The sequence below is a fragment of the Diabrotica virgifera genome, chromosome 8 (assembly GCF_917563875.1).
Source record: "Diabrotica virgifera virgifera chromosome 8, PGI_DIABVI_V3a".
Classification (NCBI taxonomy): Eukaryota; Metazoa; Arthropoda; class Insecta; order Coleoptera; family Chrysomelidae; genus Diabrotica; species Diabrotica virgifera.
The window spans coordinates 34826661-34843360 of NC_065450.1; the positions used below are offsets into that span (position 1 = coordinate 34826661).

The following is a 16700-nucleotide window of genomic DNA, read 5'->3' on the forward strand; positions in this document are numbered from 1 at the left end:
AATAACATCGTTAATTCGACACCTCATACTTACTCCGTGGCGTTACAACCCTTCGTGGGTTTTAGCCGACTCGACAACATGGCTTCGCTCTTCTCTGTCTTGGGCAATCTCTGTCCAGTTCTCCACGCCCGTAGCTTTCAGATCTCCTGCTATATTACCTCGCCACCGGAGTTGAGTGTTTTAATAACGAGTTATATTCGCGGACAGACAGACGGACGGAGAGACTTGCATAAAGCCGGAAGAATATATTGGTTTTCGTCTTGCCAAAGCGCGTCCAATAATAAGTCGCTTATAATATTTGGGCGACTTTAAAATAGTACTTCAAGTTTCAACTCTAAAACTGGAAGTGCAAGATCAAATTTTTCACCTTAATAAGATCCTTGGGTCATGAGCTTTCATTCGAAAGCTCCTTTGTCTTGTCTTAACTAATGACAGGAAAGTTGTGTTTTGTGATAATTACGCAGACATGCGTAATTATCCATCAAAGTGAAAAAAAAGATAGTGATGAGCGCGTTAATAACCGGCAAAATAACGCAAAAGATGGAAAACATGATACGTTGTGAAATAAAAAGAGATGCAACTAGTAGAGGTGTAAAATTATCGATAAGCACCTATAAATTTACATTATATTAGGTACATAGTTTCCCTCCTTTCGACGTCTGTGACAGAATACATGAAGAATTTCATAAAATTGTCTAAGACAGATATGTCTAAAGGTGGGAAACTATGTAATGTAATGTAAATTTATAGGTTCCTATCGATAATTTTACATCTCTATTAGTTTCATCTCTTTTTATATTCACAACGTATTATGTTTTCCATCTTTTGCGTTATTTTGTCGGTTCTTAGCGCACTCATTACTGTATACTAATTTTTTGTAAACAAATAAGTACATCTACCACGCAAATTATTTAAAAGAGAAATAAATATAAGTAAAAAAATAAACGTTGAATTATAAATCAACGTATATATTTTGTTATGTTTAAATAATTTGTTTATTATATCTGTTTACAAAAAGTTAAATATATTATCTTTTCTACTTTAATATTTTCTTTTGATAATTTCCAACTTTGGCAACGCTGTCTGACAAAGCCATACCTACGACGCGAAATTTTTCGGTGACCCTTCCTAGTTCGTTCGTCCCATATCTTCTAACCCGTTTTAAATGTATAATAAATACATGTCTTTTTGTTGCTCTTATTAAAGGCGCATACCAACCATAAGAAAATACCCAGTATGTATATGTATAAACTCTTTATGAAAACCTTAACGAAGAGACTAACACTCAAACTTGATTTATATTAGCCCAAAGAACAGGTAGGTCTCAAGGCAGGATATGGCACAAATGGCCATTTGCATACCATAAAGGTATTAATTATAACATGCATCGAATGGAACATACCATTGGTTCTTGCATTTATCGATTACGAGAAGGCTTTTAATTCTGTAGAGTTTGAAACAGTACTGGAAGCACTAAAGCAAAGACGAATAGATTGAAGGTATACCTCATTAATCAAAAATATATATGAGAACGCTACATGAAGTATACGACTACACGAATACACAGAAAAATTGAGCTTCAGTCAAGGAGTAAGACAAGCAGACAACTACTGTTCACGCTACTACTAGAATCAATATTTTAAGAACACTCTATGGCAAGATATGGGCATCAATACAGATGGACATTTTACTAGATACAGTTTCTATGATACATTCGCTTAAAACTCTGAGAGAGCAGGATTAAAAATAAACTTTGAAAAAACTAAAGTCATGACAAATATCGTAATAAGCGGAAATATAACTATTGACAACAATACCATACAACAAACAGACACTTATATTTGGGACACGAGATAAAAATAAGCAGAGACAATCAAACAGATGAAATACGGAGGCGAACACGCCTGACATGGGGAGCATTTGGCAAATTAAGCCATATTCCAAAAAGTGCAATTTCCAGCTATCTCAAGCGAAAGGTTTATTACCAATGTTTTTTGCTAGTACAAACTAAAAGAATTGAGACTTTACCACTGACGCAAAAATTCGCAAATAAACTCAGAGTTACACAAAATGGCACGGAACGTGTAATGCTGGACGTGAGCCTTCTTATTCTTCTACGGCACTACAGCCCAAATTGAGCCTTGGCCTCCTTTATTTTTTGCCTCCACCCTTGTTTGTCTGTGGCTGCTATTCTCCATACACGGACTCCTAAAAGGGCTTGTCCGTCGCTGTTTACTGTGTCTTCCCAGCGCTTTCTTGGCTTTCCAACCGGTCTCTCTCCCTGCATTTTAGCATTCAGTGCTCTTTTTGGTAGCCGGACGTGAGCCTTAGAGACCTCATAATAAACCAACAAATCAGGCAAAGATCAGGAATTCAAGACGTCATCGAAAGAATCACGACGCTAAGTGGAACTGGGCAAGGCATTTAGCTAGAACACAAGATGGCCGATGGAAACGACGGCAAACGACGACCCAAAAACTATAAAAGAAACCGAGGACGACCACCGACTACATGGCCCGACGACGTAAAAAGAGTAGCGGGAATCTGGCTACAAGCGGTCCAGTGTAGAAAACACTGTAAATAACTAAGGGAAGTCTTTGTCCAGCAGTGCTCGCGATTGTATGATTGATGATAATGATACTTTTGTACTTACCGGATTGTATACAATAGTCTGGAACAATTCTCCACCCTGTATAGATTCATCTAATTTTTCCCTACCTCCTGGATATCTATCTATGAACATGGTATGAGTGAACAATCCGCACGTTTGTCTCGGTAGCACCATTATGTTTCTATGGATGAAACCCCTTCTTAATCGTGCCGGTCTTAAATGGGGATACTCTTCCGTAGACGTTACTCGAATGTTCCAAACTTTTTTCCATGCCGTGTATAAAATCTCATGCACTGGGTATACACCAGAATGGTGAGGTGACACTGAGTATCCCGAGTCAACTGGTATGCCTAAAAAAATGACAATTTTATAAATATCACATTGGAAAAACATATTTGTTAATTCCGAAAAATGATAAATATTCCAATACAAATCTTATTCAACAATAAATGAAATTACGGTAAAAACAATTCACAGTATTAAAGCTCAAAGATCAAAATATTTTTAATTTTATTTACATACTACGTTTTCATTACATAAACTATCAGCTTTTTCAATTAATAAAGTAATATCTTACCTTTCTCTTTCGCAAAATTTTTATTCAAAAGCATATCCTCCATTAGTAGTGTGAGATTGTCATAAAGATGAGGTTGTTGATGATTCCACATATGAGAAAACCACATAAACTTATCTACATTTTCCAGTATAAGATCATCGCCTTTATCTTCTTCGCTGTTACCATGGTGAAAGTATTTTCCGGAAAATCCTGAAAGGTAAAATTTTCAGGATTCAAATTAAGGGCATATGCGCAAAATGTCGCTGGCTTACTATTTTAGGGCTTAACACTGATGATGGATTACCTATTAATCCGAAAACGTTTTGTTTTGTGATTAATCCTTATTGGGGTCTTTTAAATATACCTTTTACAAAGGATCTTGTATTTTTTGTGATTTATGGTATACAGCCAGCTACAGGAATTTTATTTTCCTCGTGGATTTTTGCATACGTAAATATTTTTCCTAAACTCAATGCTCTTTTGTAAGAGTATCAGCATGCAAAAAAGAGCTTCCCGAGTACCCATACCGTTTCGTAAACCAAACTTCTCGTCACCAGTTATCCCCTCACAAAGATTGTACATGCGAGAATGCAATATTTTCATAAAAATCTTGAATGTGTGACTCATTAAACTGATAAGTCGATAGTCGCTACGCTGCCTGACATTCCTTTTCTTGGGAATAATTACAAATATTGATTCTAACCAGTTGTCTCGTCATTTGCCAGTGTTGTATATCTTGTTAAACAAGGAGGTGATAATCGCAACACTCTCATTATCTAATAGTTGTAACAATTCTGTGAGTATTTTCTTCATTTCGCTTGGTCGATGGCGTTCTCAACTTCTGAGATTAGGATCGGTGGACCTTTATCTCTGCTAGATGGTATTTCTTCGTAGACTCTTTGGTTATAGCTCCATTCCCGGGAAATTCCGGGACAAATTTCCCGGGAAATCAGTAAAAAATAGTAGTCCTGATTCCCGGGAATTCTTACAGATTTCCCGAGATTTTGTAGCAGAAATATTACTAACTCACAATGAATAAATGATTATGATACAATTATTATCTCTGTCTGCTTAATAACCGTTTTAAATTATTCCACTTAAAATATTTCTTTTTCAATTACATATATTTCAAACCACTGTCGCCTCTTAGAGGCGAAATCGTCGAGTAGAGTGCTGCTTTGCGCTCTCTGAACTAAGTGAAAATTAAGACAGTTTGGGCTTCGCATTGCAACTCACTAAAAATGGTATACATTTTTATTTTATTTTAGTATTACTCCTTTGAGTAACATAGGTCTATTTTCCGTTGGAATTTACCACGCTGAACAGACGGGGTCGTCAATTGCAAGTTTTAGAATTCCCTCTTGTCTTGTTCGCTTTCGCTTCAGCATCCATCTGGCTTGCAATTTTTAGCAGCCATGGAGGTGTTACATGGTCCGATAAGTTTTCAATTAAATATCTTTTAAAAATATTTTTATTAGAATGACAACTTTGACTTTTGATTTGATTACATTGATGCGGTATCTTCAAAACAAGAACTTGGCTGAAAAGAGACATTTGCCACTATCTAATAAAAGAACAATAAATCGATTAGCCATTGATTTGATAAAATTTTTGGTTTCTCAGGATCAAAATGAATCTACTGAAACAACCGATCATTAAGGTGATACGGATTCATGAATTTCATCGGATACCAATCAATACATATGATTTGAAAAAAAAGTTATCGTCTGCAATTGAGTCTGCCACAGCTATGCGTCCTCAAAAGAATTCAAATGTTGATGAACATGATCTTGAAAAGGTCATTAAACAAGAGCTCGCGCTGTACGACAACTCAAATGAGCTGACCGGACATTAAAAAAATTGCTCACTGCATTAAAAAGTATATGACCTACATCAACAGAAAGCGAAAGGGGATTTTCAACGTCAGCAAACAAAAAAAAAGAGCCAGCCTGAAGGATGAAACACTCAACAATTTATGTTTTCTTAAAACATATTCCAATAATAAATACAACTTTTCCAATTTTTACAATTTTCTTTAAAACCTTGATTTTGTTTTAAATTTTTGATTTTTTCTGAAATTTTTTAATACTTTAATCAAATTTGTACGTTTTTATACTGATTGCATTGAAAAAATAATAAAGAATTAAAAAAACAATTATTTATTTTTAAATCTCCCGATTCCCAGGAAATCCAAATTACCGAGTTCCGATTCTCGGGAAATCAAAAGGGGCCGGGAAAATGAAGCTCTATCTTTAGTCATCTTTAAATAATTATATTCTGTAATTTTCCCATTCGGTAAAGCGCTCTTTAATATCACATATAATTCTACCACCAGAGTCTTGCAATATACGTTGCGTGTAAATTCTGCTTTTGCCTGATAATTCTTTTAGTTTTTTTGTGCAAGTGGAAGCTGTCGTGTTGTTGCTCCAGTTTCTCAATTTCTAAACAGCATTCTTGTAGCCATCGGTCTTTTGCAGCTTTAATTCTTTTTCTGATTTCTTTATGTGTTTCATTGTATTTTTCTCTGTTTATGGATTTGCACTGCCTCCGAACGTCCGTTAGATCTAAGATATCCTGTGTCATCCAGTCATTTTTAACTGTTCGTTGTTTTAGAAGATTTTCTCGAGCTGCGGTGATTATTGTGGTTTTCATTTGTTACCAGCAATCATTTATGTTGTTGGTATCTTCTGGTCTGATTAAAGCAAATTAAATAAAAAGCATGATCTTACCTAAATTAAATTTAAACCCCTGAACCATATTGGCTAGTCTTTCCTGGGTATCCACAAGCGCCATCACATCGTCTGGTCTAATTCGAGTACCGATCTCTCCAACGAAAATGTCATCGATATCCACAAGAAATTTTCTATCTAACGACAGACTTAACTGGCCGTGACTGAGGTAACTTAAGCTGTCCAGAAATAGTAATCGGTGCAACCAGAACTTCAGTCCAGAGCCGAATATCACTCTTTGGATGTTGTCGTAGAGCCCGTGGTCTTGGATAACCGTAGGAAGAGGAATTTTTGAATCGTCTAAAAAACAATAAAGTTAGATAAAGTCTAAATCTGACGGAGAAGGTAAAAGCATTAGTAATTAAGGGTATACCCCAGGCAACGAATCAACGAAGCCGAAAAAGAACTTGAAAAATCGAAAAACTACTGGCCGCTATTTTTTAAGTGGAATATCTGGGGAAGTCAATAGAAAAGTAGTGCCATCTCGTGAGTATCGAAATTTTCTTCGATTTTTTTCAAAAAAGGCGATTTTTTTTTCATTCATTTCAATATTGTGATGGAAACGTTCAACCGATAACTTTAAGGTTATCCTTTTAAATCTAAAAAAGGTTTATAAACAAAAAAGTCATTGCAAATTATACCCGAAAATAAGTATGTTTTTCAATTGTTTATATGTAACTAAACTTACGTGCATAGAAATCGGCCCACTTAAAATTTGGTCATTTTTGATGAATTGTATTTCCTAAACCTGTTGGCTGATTTAAGTGATTTTTTGAACATGTCATAGCCTGAATATTTAACAATACCACTATAATGATATTGTTGCTAAACAGGTAAATTTTTATTGTATACCGGGTGTACCAATCAAACTGTGTTTTTTTCTCAAAGTTCGCATCACCCTGTGGAATATTCTAGCATATATAAAATACTGAAATTAAAACCCAACTATAGCCTCAGATTTTCTTAACATTCTGTTTTTTTGATTCATTCGTTTATGTTGGAAAATAAAAAAGTTAGGTACTTTAACAACTAGACATGTTCTTCACCAATACACGGTGTTTCTAAGTGAGTGCGACAAACTTTAAGGGGTAATTCTGCATGAAAAAATAATGACAGTTGGTTTGATAGACGTTTGTCCTCAAATGTTTCGTTTCCGAGATACGGGATGTTGAATTTTTTCTTACAAACTGACGATTTATTTATTGCTTTAAAACCAGTTGAGATATGCAAATGAAATTTGATAGGTTTTAAGAGATAGTTATTGCGGATTTTTTGACATAAAATTAAGAATTTAATATTCACCACTGGCGCGCATACGGGTAATATGACCGATCATTTTACCCGCATGTACGCCCATGGTGAATATTAAATTCTTAATTTTATGTCAAAAAATCCGCAATCACTATCTCTTAAAACCTACCAAATTTCATTTACATATCTCAACTGTTTTTAAAGCAATAAATAAATCGTCAGTTTTTAAGAAAAAAATCAACATCCCGTATCTCGGAAACGAAACATTTGCGGAAATACGTTTATAAAGCCAACTGTCATTATTTTTTCATGCAGAATTACCCCTTAAAGTTTGTCGCACTTATTTAGAAATACCGTGTATTGATGAAGAACTTTTCTTTAAAGTACCTAACTTTTTTATTATCCAACATAAACGAATGAGTCAAAAAACAGAATGTTAAGAAAATCTGAGGCTATAGTTGGGTTTTAATTTCAGTATTTTATAAATGCTAGAATATTTCACAGGGTGATGCGAACTTTGAGAAAAAAACACAGTTTGATTAGTACACCCGGGATACAATGAAAATTTCCGTTTATGAACACACACACACACACACACACAAAAATCAAACTACATAATTTGATTAAATTCAGAACTGTCAAACAGTAAAACGTTCAGTTAGCCTTCCTTCCCACATGACAAGTACGTGTAAGTGGTCAAGTCGGGTGGCGGGTGTGTGTAAGTGGATTTCAACTCTAAGCACGAAGGTTCGAATCCCAATGCAAGTTTTTATTTTTTTATTTTTTTTATATATTTTATGATTGTGATATTTGTTATATAATTTTTTTCAAAAAATGCGTGTTTAGTTAAAATTTTTGCCAACAATTATTGTTCAGAAATCATTTCTTTGGTGCATTTTTCAATGTGTTTGTGTGTTTTATTATTTTTTTAATTTTTGGTATTGTTTTAATAAAACTGTGTGGAAAGTAATAAGTATTAAAGTTTAATATTTAAATAAAATATAAATAAACTGTTTAAAGTACATATATTAATTTCGTTGGAATCATATAATAGAAGTTAGTATAACTTCTTACGTGTGTACAAAGTACACACACACACATTCTTTTTTTTAACAAAGCGCAACTGTTTATAAACATTAATAGCTGAAATTTAGACAGCTTGTCAATAAATTTTGAGTTTTTCATTTAAAATCTAATCAAGTTTTATACATACATGAATAATTAAATTGTGAAAACTTGTTAAGGTTTTTTTTATTAACTAATGTTAAAATAAGTGTATAGATGGCGTAAGGTTATCACTTCCGTCACGATTTTTGAATGACGCCAAATACGATTTTAATCCCGTCAAAATTCCATACCGAGCGATAAGAAGTATTCACTTCACAAAGTGCTTACGGTTGCGTTTATTTTGCAATAACTTTTTTATAAACTTTTTTAATTCAGAAAATCTCATTTTAAAGAGCAAGTATTTTCAAGAACATTGTCTGTTGAATGCGCATTTTCATCTAAAATGACAGTGGCGGCTCGTGACATCTGCTATAGGGTGTGCTGCATGAACCACGGCCAATATAAAATAATAGAAATAGAATAACATACGAAAACAAAAACAATAAAATTAGCTTTAATACTAATTAATAGTAACTAATAACGACATGCTATAAAAATCTGATTAACTTACATTTATTGCATTTTTCTAAATTGGAAATTAATACGCCGGTCCTTTTTTGTCGCAAACTTTTCGATTACTTTATCGTTAAAGTTCGGTATTGAAGCGATGAACTTTTTTTCTATCGAGAGTGTGGAAAGGGCTGTTAATCTGTCTTCGCGCATTGAATTTCTTAAAAATGTTTTGATCCGTTTTAAAGTTGAAAAACTACGTTCAGCTTCTGCTGTGGTCATTGGCGTAGTCACCAGAATTTGTATCAACTTTTTGGTTTCTGTTAATGTGTCCTCTAAATTATTAGAAATTATAAATTTTAGTAAAGGCACTGCACCTTTTAATGTTCTACACTCGATATTGGAATACAAAACTGACAGTTCTGTTCGCAAACGGTTTTTATCAAAGAAGTTATAAGCTGTACAAGTTAAATCCAATTCATTTTCAGGAAACTTATTATTATATTTTTCGAAATGTTCTGAAGATAAAAGTGTTGCGGCAACTAGATGATTTGTATATGCAAACCGTTCTTTTGCATTGTTTATAATAACATCACAAACTTCTAGACAGGCAATACGGTGATCCTGTTGGCTGTTATTTGGGCGTTTCCTTTTTTGGACACTAGGCGCCGCATTTAAATTTGAAGCTTGATGTATGATAGGGTCTATTTTATTTCGGACATTGTTAATACTTTGCTCAAAAACATGTATAGCTTTCTGTGCTTCGGTTGGGTCCATGTTCTTTTTTTGAAGATTATTGTACAAAACGTCAACATGTGGCATAATATAATGAAAAACAGTCAGCCACAAAGTAAAATTTTGATCTTCCAGAATACGTCTAAGTCCTCTTGCTTCCTTGGAAGTAATAGCATTTGACTCTTCTTCTAGTTGCTCCATACACTCAATAATAAAGTCTCTATATTCGTAAACGACATTTACTGTACGAATATTGAAATTCCAGCGTGTAGGGATTGAACGAGGAATATTTTTTCCAACTATTTGATTTAAGACAGCTATTCTTTGAGGTGAATGACTAAAAAATCCAGATATATCATGTAAATCTCCAAAAAATACGCGTACTTGGGAATTAATAGAACATGCTCTTGACATTATTAGATTCAATTGATGGGCGTAACAGTGCACAAAATGAGCAGTTTCATATTTTCTCTTAATTATTGTTTGCACTCCGCCATGTATCCCACTCATAACAGCTGCTCCGTCATAACTTTGTGCAATGAGCTTATTTTTGTTATTCTTTAATATTGGGTCTAAAACATTCAAAATTGTGTTAGCTAAGGTTTCAGCATCATGTTTTTCTGGAAGCAAAAAAGTCCAAAACCTTTCAACTGGAGCACCGTTTTTTACATAACGAAAAACAATGACCATTTGAAATTTCATAGAAACATCCGTTGTCTCATCAGCTATCACTGCTAAAAATGGGGCTTCATTGATTTCGTTTAAAATCTCCTCAGCGTATACTTCTAGCATGCAATCCAAAATATCATTTTGTATTGTTTTTGAGGTACCTTTGAAAATTGTTGCATTTGTAAGGTGTTCACTAAGTGTTTTATCAAGTTCAGCAGAAAAATTCACTAAACCACGAAAAATTCCAGGGTTATCTGATGTTTCAGATTCATCGTGTCCTCGTAAGGCGAGCTCAAAAGCCCCACAGAATTTTATACAGTCAATTATTTTTGACAAAACATACCTGTTTTTCGTCACCTCTTCATTGTGTTTTTGTATATTTATCCAATAAGCAGAGTCAAGTTGGGCCTGTATATTAAGTTTCCCAAATAATGCAAATCGCATTTCATTGTTCATATGAGTTTGCGTGTTTTCATGCTTCTTTATTTTTTCACTTAAATGCACTAGATCCCGCACTCCTGTCTCGCGCCACAATTTTTCCTCTTTATCTGCGCCGAATAATGCACACGGAAAACAGAAAAAAGCATTTTTTTCGGAACATCCACAAATCCACTGATTTCGTAGATACATGTCTTTATTAAATTTACGCGTATATGTTTTTCCACGGCTTTTACCGGACACTTCAATATTAAGATCAGGCATAGGACGGCCACGTTCTTTTATAATCAACTGTTGTTGATAGTGAAGTTTTTGAAATTTATTTACACCTAATTTAAATTGAAACTCCATTGTTTTAAACACGCTCGAACAAAACAAATTAAACAAAATTGTAACCTAAGAATTTCTAAACACGGCACAGATGCAACGGTCACGAATAACTGTCGTGAATTGCAGCTCGCAAACACATTTCCGAGGCCGTTAATCAGCCGATTGCCGAAGCACATCGGCTAAGATCGCCGTTTGCCTAATAAATGCATTTTACCGCTGCCAGTGTTTCGGTTGTTATCGACGCGGCTTCACTGGAGCAGCAAATACGTAAAAAGATTGCTTCACTGGAGCACCAAATACGTAAAAAAATTATACGGTTTCACTAGAGGAGTAAATACGTAAAAAAAATAATATTAATCATCGTTGTTGGTGAATTATTATTAACAGTTGATGTTTAATATGATAATATGGCAGATTTGAAATAAAACTATATTAATTATTCTTTAATAATTAAGATTTGCTATGGTTGTTTGGTAGTTCTGCAGCTCAGCAGCACATAAAGAAAAGCCGCCACTGTAAAATGAGTAGGTTTTTCACAATATTGAAGTGAATGAAAAAAGAATGTGTGTGTACTTTGTACGCACGTAAGAAGTTACACTTCTATTATGTTATTTCAACGAAATTGATATACATATTATGTACTTTAAACAGTTTATTTATATTTTATTTAAATATTACACTAATTTTAATAGGTACTTACTACTTTCCAAAAATTTTTATTAAAACAATACCAAAAATTAAAAAAATAAAAGAATAAAACACACACAAACACGTTGAAAAATGCCACAAGAAATGATTTCTGAACAATAATTGTTGGCAAAAATTTTAACTAAATACGCATTTTCTAAAAAAAATTATATAACAAATATACTTACAATCATAAAATGTATAAAAAAAAATAAAAAAAAACTCGCGTTGGGATTCGAACCCGCGCATTTTAGCGTGCTTAGATTTGTAACCAAAGCTTCTACTCATTTACCCATCTACACATATCCGTCATGTGGGAAGATAGGCGAACTGAACGTTTTACTGTTTGACAATTCTGAATTTAATTACATTAGTTATTTTTGTGGAATTAACATATTAAAATACAACAAAACATAGGGTCAGAAAACAATTTATTAGATGAAGATTGGTAGAAATTTTGTTGGTAACCAAATTATGTAAATCAAAGCATTACCTACTAGGTAGGGTAGGTAATACCTATTTTCCATTTTCCAAGTAGGTAAGTACCTATATGTAATTTTTTATTACAATACTGAAACATTTACAATTACGTACCAGTGGCTTTTAAAAACTATTTAAAAAGTCACTACAAGTATAAACTTGCTGTTGTCTGTGTCCTCACAACAATAAAGACTATTATACACAACATTTGTTTACCCATAACCATTGACGTATTAATAAAATAACCGACATATTGAACAATTATTGTTACAGGTCATTGTAATTACCCAATCAGAGCACATATAACGTTTGAGCTGCGCCCAGGACCAAGACTTTTGATGAGTTCGCGCACATATAAATTTACTCCCAACGCGCCTAAAGAAGTATAACTTCAAAAAAAGTGGCTTTTTTTTTTGTTTAAATGCTAATAAAAACCACGACGCAGTAAAAAATTCGATACCTCCGATATGGTGCGACTTTTCTATTGACTTCCCCTAGATATTCCAATTAAATGCTTCGTTTCCTGGAGTATTACCATATCTCAAAATATCTAACTTACTACTGTCGTTTAGTTGAAAATGATCGCTCCTTGTTGCCCATTCTAAGGGCTCGTATGTGGAATGGTTTGCCTGGAATACGGTCCAGTCATTTCCTGGTAACTCCCCCCAAACAGTTTCTCCAGCTCTGGTTAATCTCAATATTTGTGAAGCTGCATTCAAAGCTGCATCCTACAAACAAAATAATGGTCTACTGTATATTTAATAATTTGAAGAAACATAATCATACAAAAGGTGTTTCAAAATCTCCCTAAAATAGCATAACCTGCTTTTCAGAACTGACAAAAATACCGTCTTGGGGTTATTTTCTTATTTTCGAAGTGGCAATTTAAATGTCAAAATAAACTTCTTTGGAAGTAAAATTTTGGCTTCTTCCCAATAAAAATTGTAAATGACAGAAGTACCTACACGTTCAAAACAGAAAACTCTGTTCTCAATAATGGGACATTACATTTTGAAAAATAAAAACAACGCTTCTCAAACTAACGAAGCAACAACAAATTTAATTAAGACAAAAAAGAGAACAAAAAAGAGATTTTTAAAATACACTACATAATGATAATAAAAAAACAATTAAAAAAATTGTCTTTATGAAGTCAGACCAAAATGGTTTACGTTTGATTGAATCAAATCCCTCATTGGAAATGGTAGTAGTAAGTACGTCTTTTCGCCACAAAAAATCTACATAAAACCACGTGGCAACCATTAGACGGTCACACAAAAAACCAAATTGACCAAGTACTTATTGATAGTCAACATTTCTCCAATGTATTGCACGTAAGAGCATGTAGAGGTACTAATATAGACTCTGACCGCTACCTTGTAAGAGCAAAATTAAGAGCACGTATATCTAACGCTAAAAAGGCCATAGCACAAAATCTACGAAAGGTGCTAAAATATCAAACCTCTAGAGACACGGTACCAGTGCGGCTTCCGACCTAATAAATCAACAACAGACCAAATCTTCAGAGTGAGGCAGATTATTGGAAAACCCTAGAGATTGGCGGCGACACCCACCACATATTCGTGAATTTGGAAGTCGCATATGACTCAGTTATATAAACTTCTCCTGGCTATGTGTAATTCCAAACACCACTTAAACTTATTCAACTAACAGACTTACACTCACAGGAGCAGCGAGCATGGTCAGAATCCCGAACGATGTTTAAAGACCCTTTCATTTCAAAAATGGACTAAGATAGGGTGATGGGCTATCTTATCTTTTATTTAATCCTTCTTTACAAAAAGGTAATTCGGGAGTACCATATTACTTCAAATGGCACTATCTTTAACAAATTTGTACAAATTGTCGGATATGCAGATGACTTCGACATTACAGCTACGTCCAAAGTCTCCGACCGATTCATTTGGTCGTTAAGGGCATCTGCACAGAGTATGGGACTAAACATAAATGTCTAAAGGACCAAATATGTGTTATCCTAGGTCAACCCACCAGACCCCTAGAAGAACAATAATTGATGATATAAAACTGGAAGGTGTGAAGACCTTGGTGGTCACTTACACAGAAGGGCCAATAAAAATCCTAAGGGTACGAATAGAACAAGTGGGTCGCGGTGGAGGTGGATGTAAAACAAACACATTGTAGTGAATGGAAGAGAACAGAGCAGGTAAGTTGCGGTGGAGGTTTAGCGCGATGCCATCCAGGAGGTTTACATCGATGCTTTTGAAAATAAAATGAGTTTGTTTTTACATGGATGCCTACTGCGCGGTCTACAAGGATGCTTCTCTGTGAATTGGAGTTCGATGAAAATTGTGGTGAGAAACAGAGCAATCCAAATAGGGAATAGTTGTTTCCAATAAGTACGAGAATGTCTCATATACGAATGAAATCGTTCCGGTCATTCTTCAGTTTGAGGAAAAGATGATGGTATTTCCCTAAACGGCTTCTTTTCAAAATTGGATGCACTGAAAACCGTCTGTTGGGTATATTATCTATCAGCCACCACTTGGTGACGGCTAATGATTTTTTATCACTTTCATCACTTGACTCACATAAAATCGCAAACGCACAATCTTTTGGTAATTCAAGTTTCATCAAACTACTTCACTCGACAGTGGTCCTAGCTCGACTGAGCAGCGCAGGTAACCTCTTTGCTATGTGCTGACGACATCGACCGCTACTTAACTAGTAGCATTCACCACGTACCGTTATTCGTACCTTTAGGGTAAGAACATGCCGAAGATACATGGATGAGCGCGGTGTAGGTCGCGATCGCGGTCGAGGTTTACATCAATGACGGGCAGAACATACCGAAGATACCTTCCTTTCAGTATTCTTTGCGATTTCCATATAACCAAAACTTGTCGCAACCTGATTACAACAAGAAATGAATATTTATTTTTTTAGCGTATTTAAGCGTATGGCTTAAGTATATCACAGAATATATTTAGATTTATGCATTATACAATGCATCACAAACAGATGTCCAATTTTTTTTTATATGTCTATAGGGTCGCCTGTGTATGCTCTGCGTGGGCAGTCCTGAACAATGTGACTGATCGTCTGTCTTGCAGCGCCGCAGTCACAAGAAGGCGAGGGGAGTTTACCCCATCTGTGGAGGGAGTCGGCGCATCTTCCACAGTTTGTTCGAATTCGATTAAGGGCTGCCCAAATCTTACGGGGACGTTCAAATTCGCCAGGTTTCCCTATGATGTCCGGTAGACTATGGTAATGCGGATCTGTCCTACTTTCCCAATCTTCTCTCCATCGGGTATTTAAGTCAAAGTTGGATTGCTGCAGCGCTTGAGCAGATTGTAGAGGGGGTAACCTGGATCGGAGACGGTTTCCAAGAATATCGGGGATGTCGTTGTGGACTAGAAGCTGGCGACTGTCCATTATTTTGTTATATTCTTTAACCTTTAATTTTAGTGTTTTTAGTGACTTTAATTAGTGTTGCAAAAAAAAAGAAATGAATAAATACACATTTTAAAACACAGTTTAAAAATCACCAATAAACTTAATTTTTACCACGCGATCAGCAACTCGATCGTGATGTAAAACAAACTATTTTGTTTTGGCATCGACATCGCTGTAAACCGCGATGATAGGTCGCGAGGGTGAAAGGGTGACACATCCTTGGTATGTGCGAACTAATAAGAAAATTAAGGTTTGTTTTGACACCGATGTAGCGACCGCGATCGCGACCTACACCGCGCACATCCATATATCTTCGGCATGTTCGTACCCTACGAAGAATATATGGAAAAATGTTTGTCGGGCAGGCGTTGCAACTTTGAGTTGTATAGAAGTTTCCGAGAACCTAACGTAAAATTAATTAAAGTAGCACGCCTTAGATGGATAGGGCACTTAATAAGCCGAGGGCAAGATTCAACAGTAAGAAAAGATTATGACCGAAGAGGGCAGATTGGGCAAGCCGTAAAGACCGAAACTTAGGAGCAAGACAACTTAGAGGAGATTTAAAATCTATTGGAATTAGAGCACGGAGAAGAGTTGCCAGTGACAGAGGTGAATGGAGGATTGTTCTGAAGATGGCTTTGGCTGATAACCAGCTGGGATGCCACTTATGATGATGATGAAGCGACAATAATTTTAATACACATATTGACTTACCATTATTTGACTTATTGACTTACACCATTAAAAATGGAAAATATCGAAAATGAAAGCAATGTAGAAACCAGCTGGAGAAAACTTAAGAAAAATACTTTGGACGCTGCCCGAGACCTTGGAACGAAAATAATAAACAAAAACAAAAAGCGGTCAACGAAAACACCATGGTTTACACTAGAGGTTAAACAAAAATGTTACCAAAAAAATAAAGCTTTCCTAAAACATAAGTCAGAAAAAACGAATGAATTATATGAAGACTATAAAAGAAAAAGAACTGAAACTCATCAACTGGTAAGAAAAATAAAAACAGATTACTGGGAAAGATTCACAAAAGGACTAGAGATGGATTTCTATGGACAACAGAAAGAAGTATGGTGCTTCACAAAACAAAAAAGAAGCGAAATGAACGAACTAGTTGAAATAGAATACATAAAAGAGGATACATAGG

General features: G+C 34.9%; 1 protein-coding gene across 2 annotated transcripts in view; it reads right to left on the reverse strand.

Moving 5' to 3' along the window:
• Positions 1–16700, reverse strand: part of LOC114341478 (bifunctional heparan sulfate N-deacetylase/N-sulfotransferase) — a 147949-nt gene that overhangs the window by 52790 nt on the left and 78459 nt on the right. For both annotated transcript variants that reach the window (XM_050659426.1, XM_050659427.1), the window contains exons 5-8: positions 12663–12831; positions 5897–6196; positions 3189–3377; positions 2654–2961 (exon numbers count right to left, since the gene is read on the reverse strand). In XM_050659426.1, coding sequence (XP_050515383.1) covers positions 2654–2961; positions 3189–3377; positions 5897–6196; positions 12663–12831 — 966 coding nt within the window. The remainder of the gene's footprint in view (positions 1–2653; positions 2962–3188; positions 3378–5896; positions 6197–12662; positions 12832–16700) is intronic.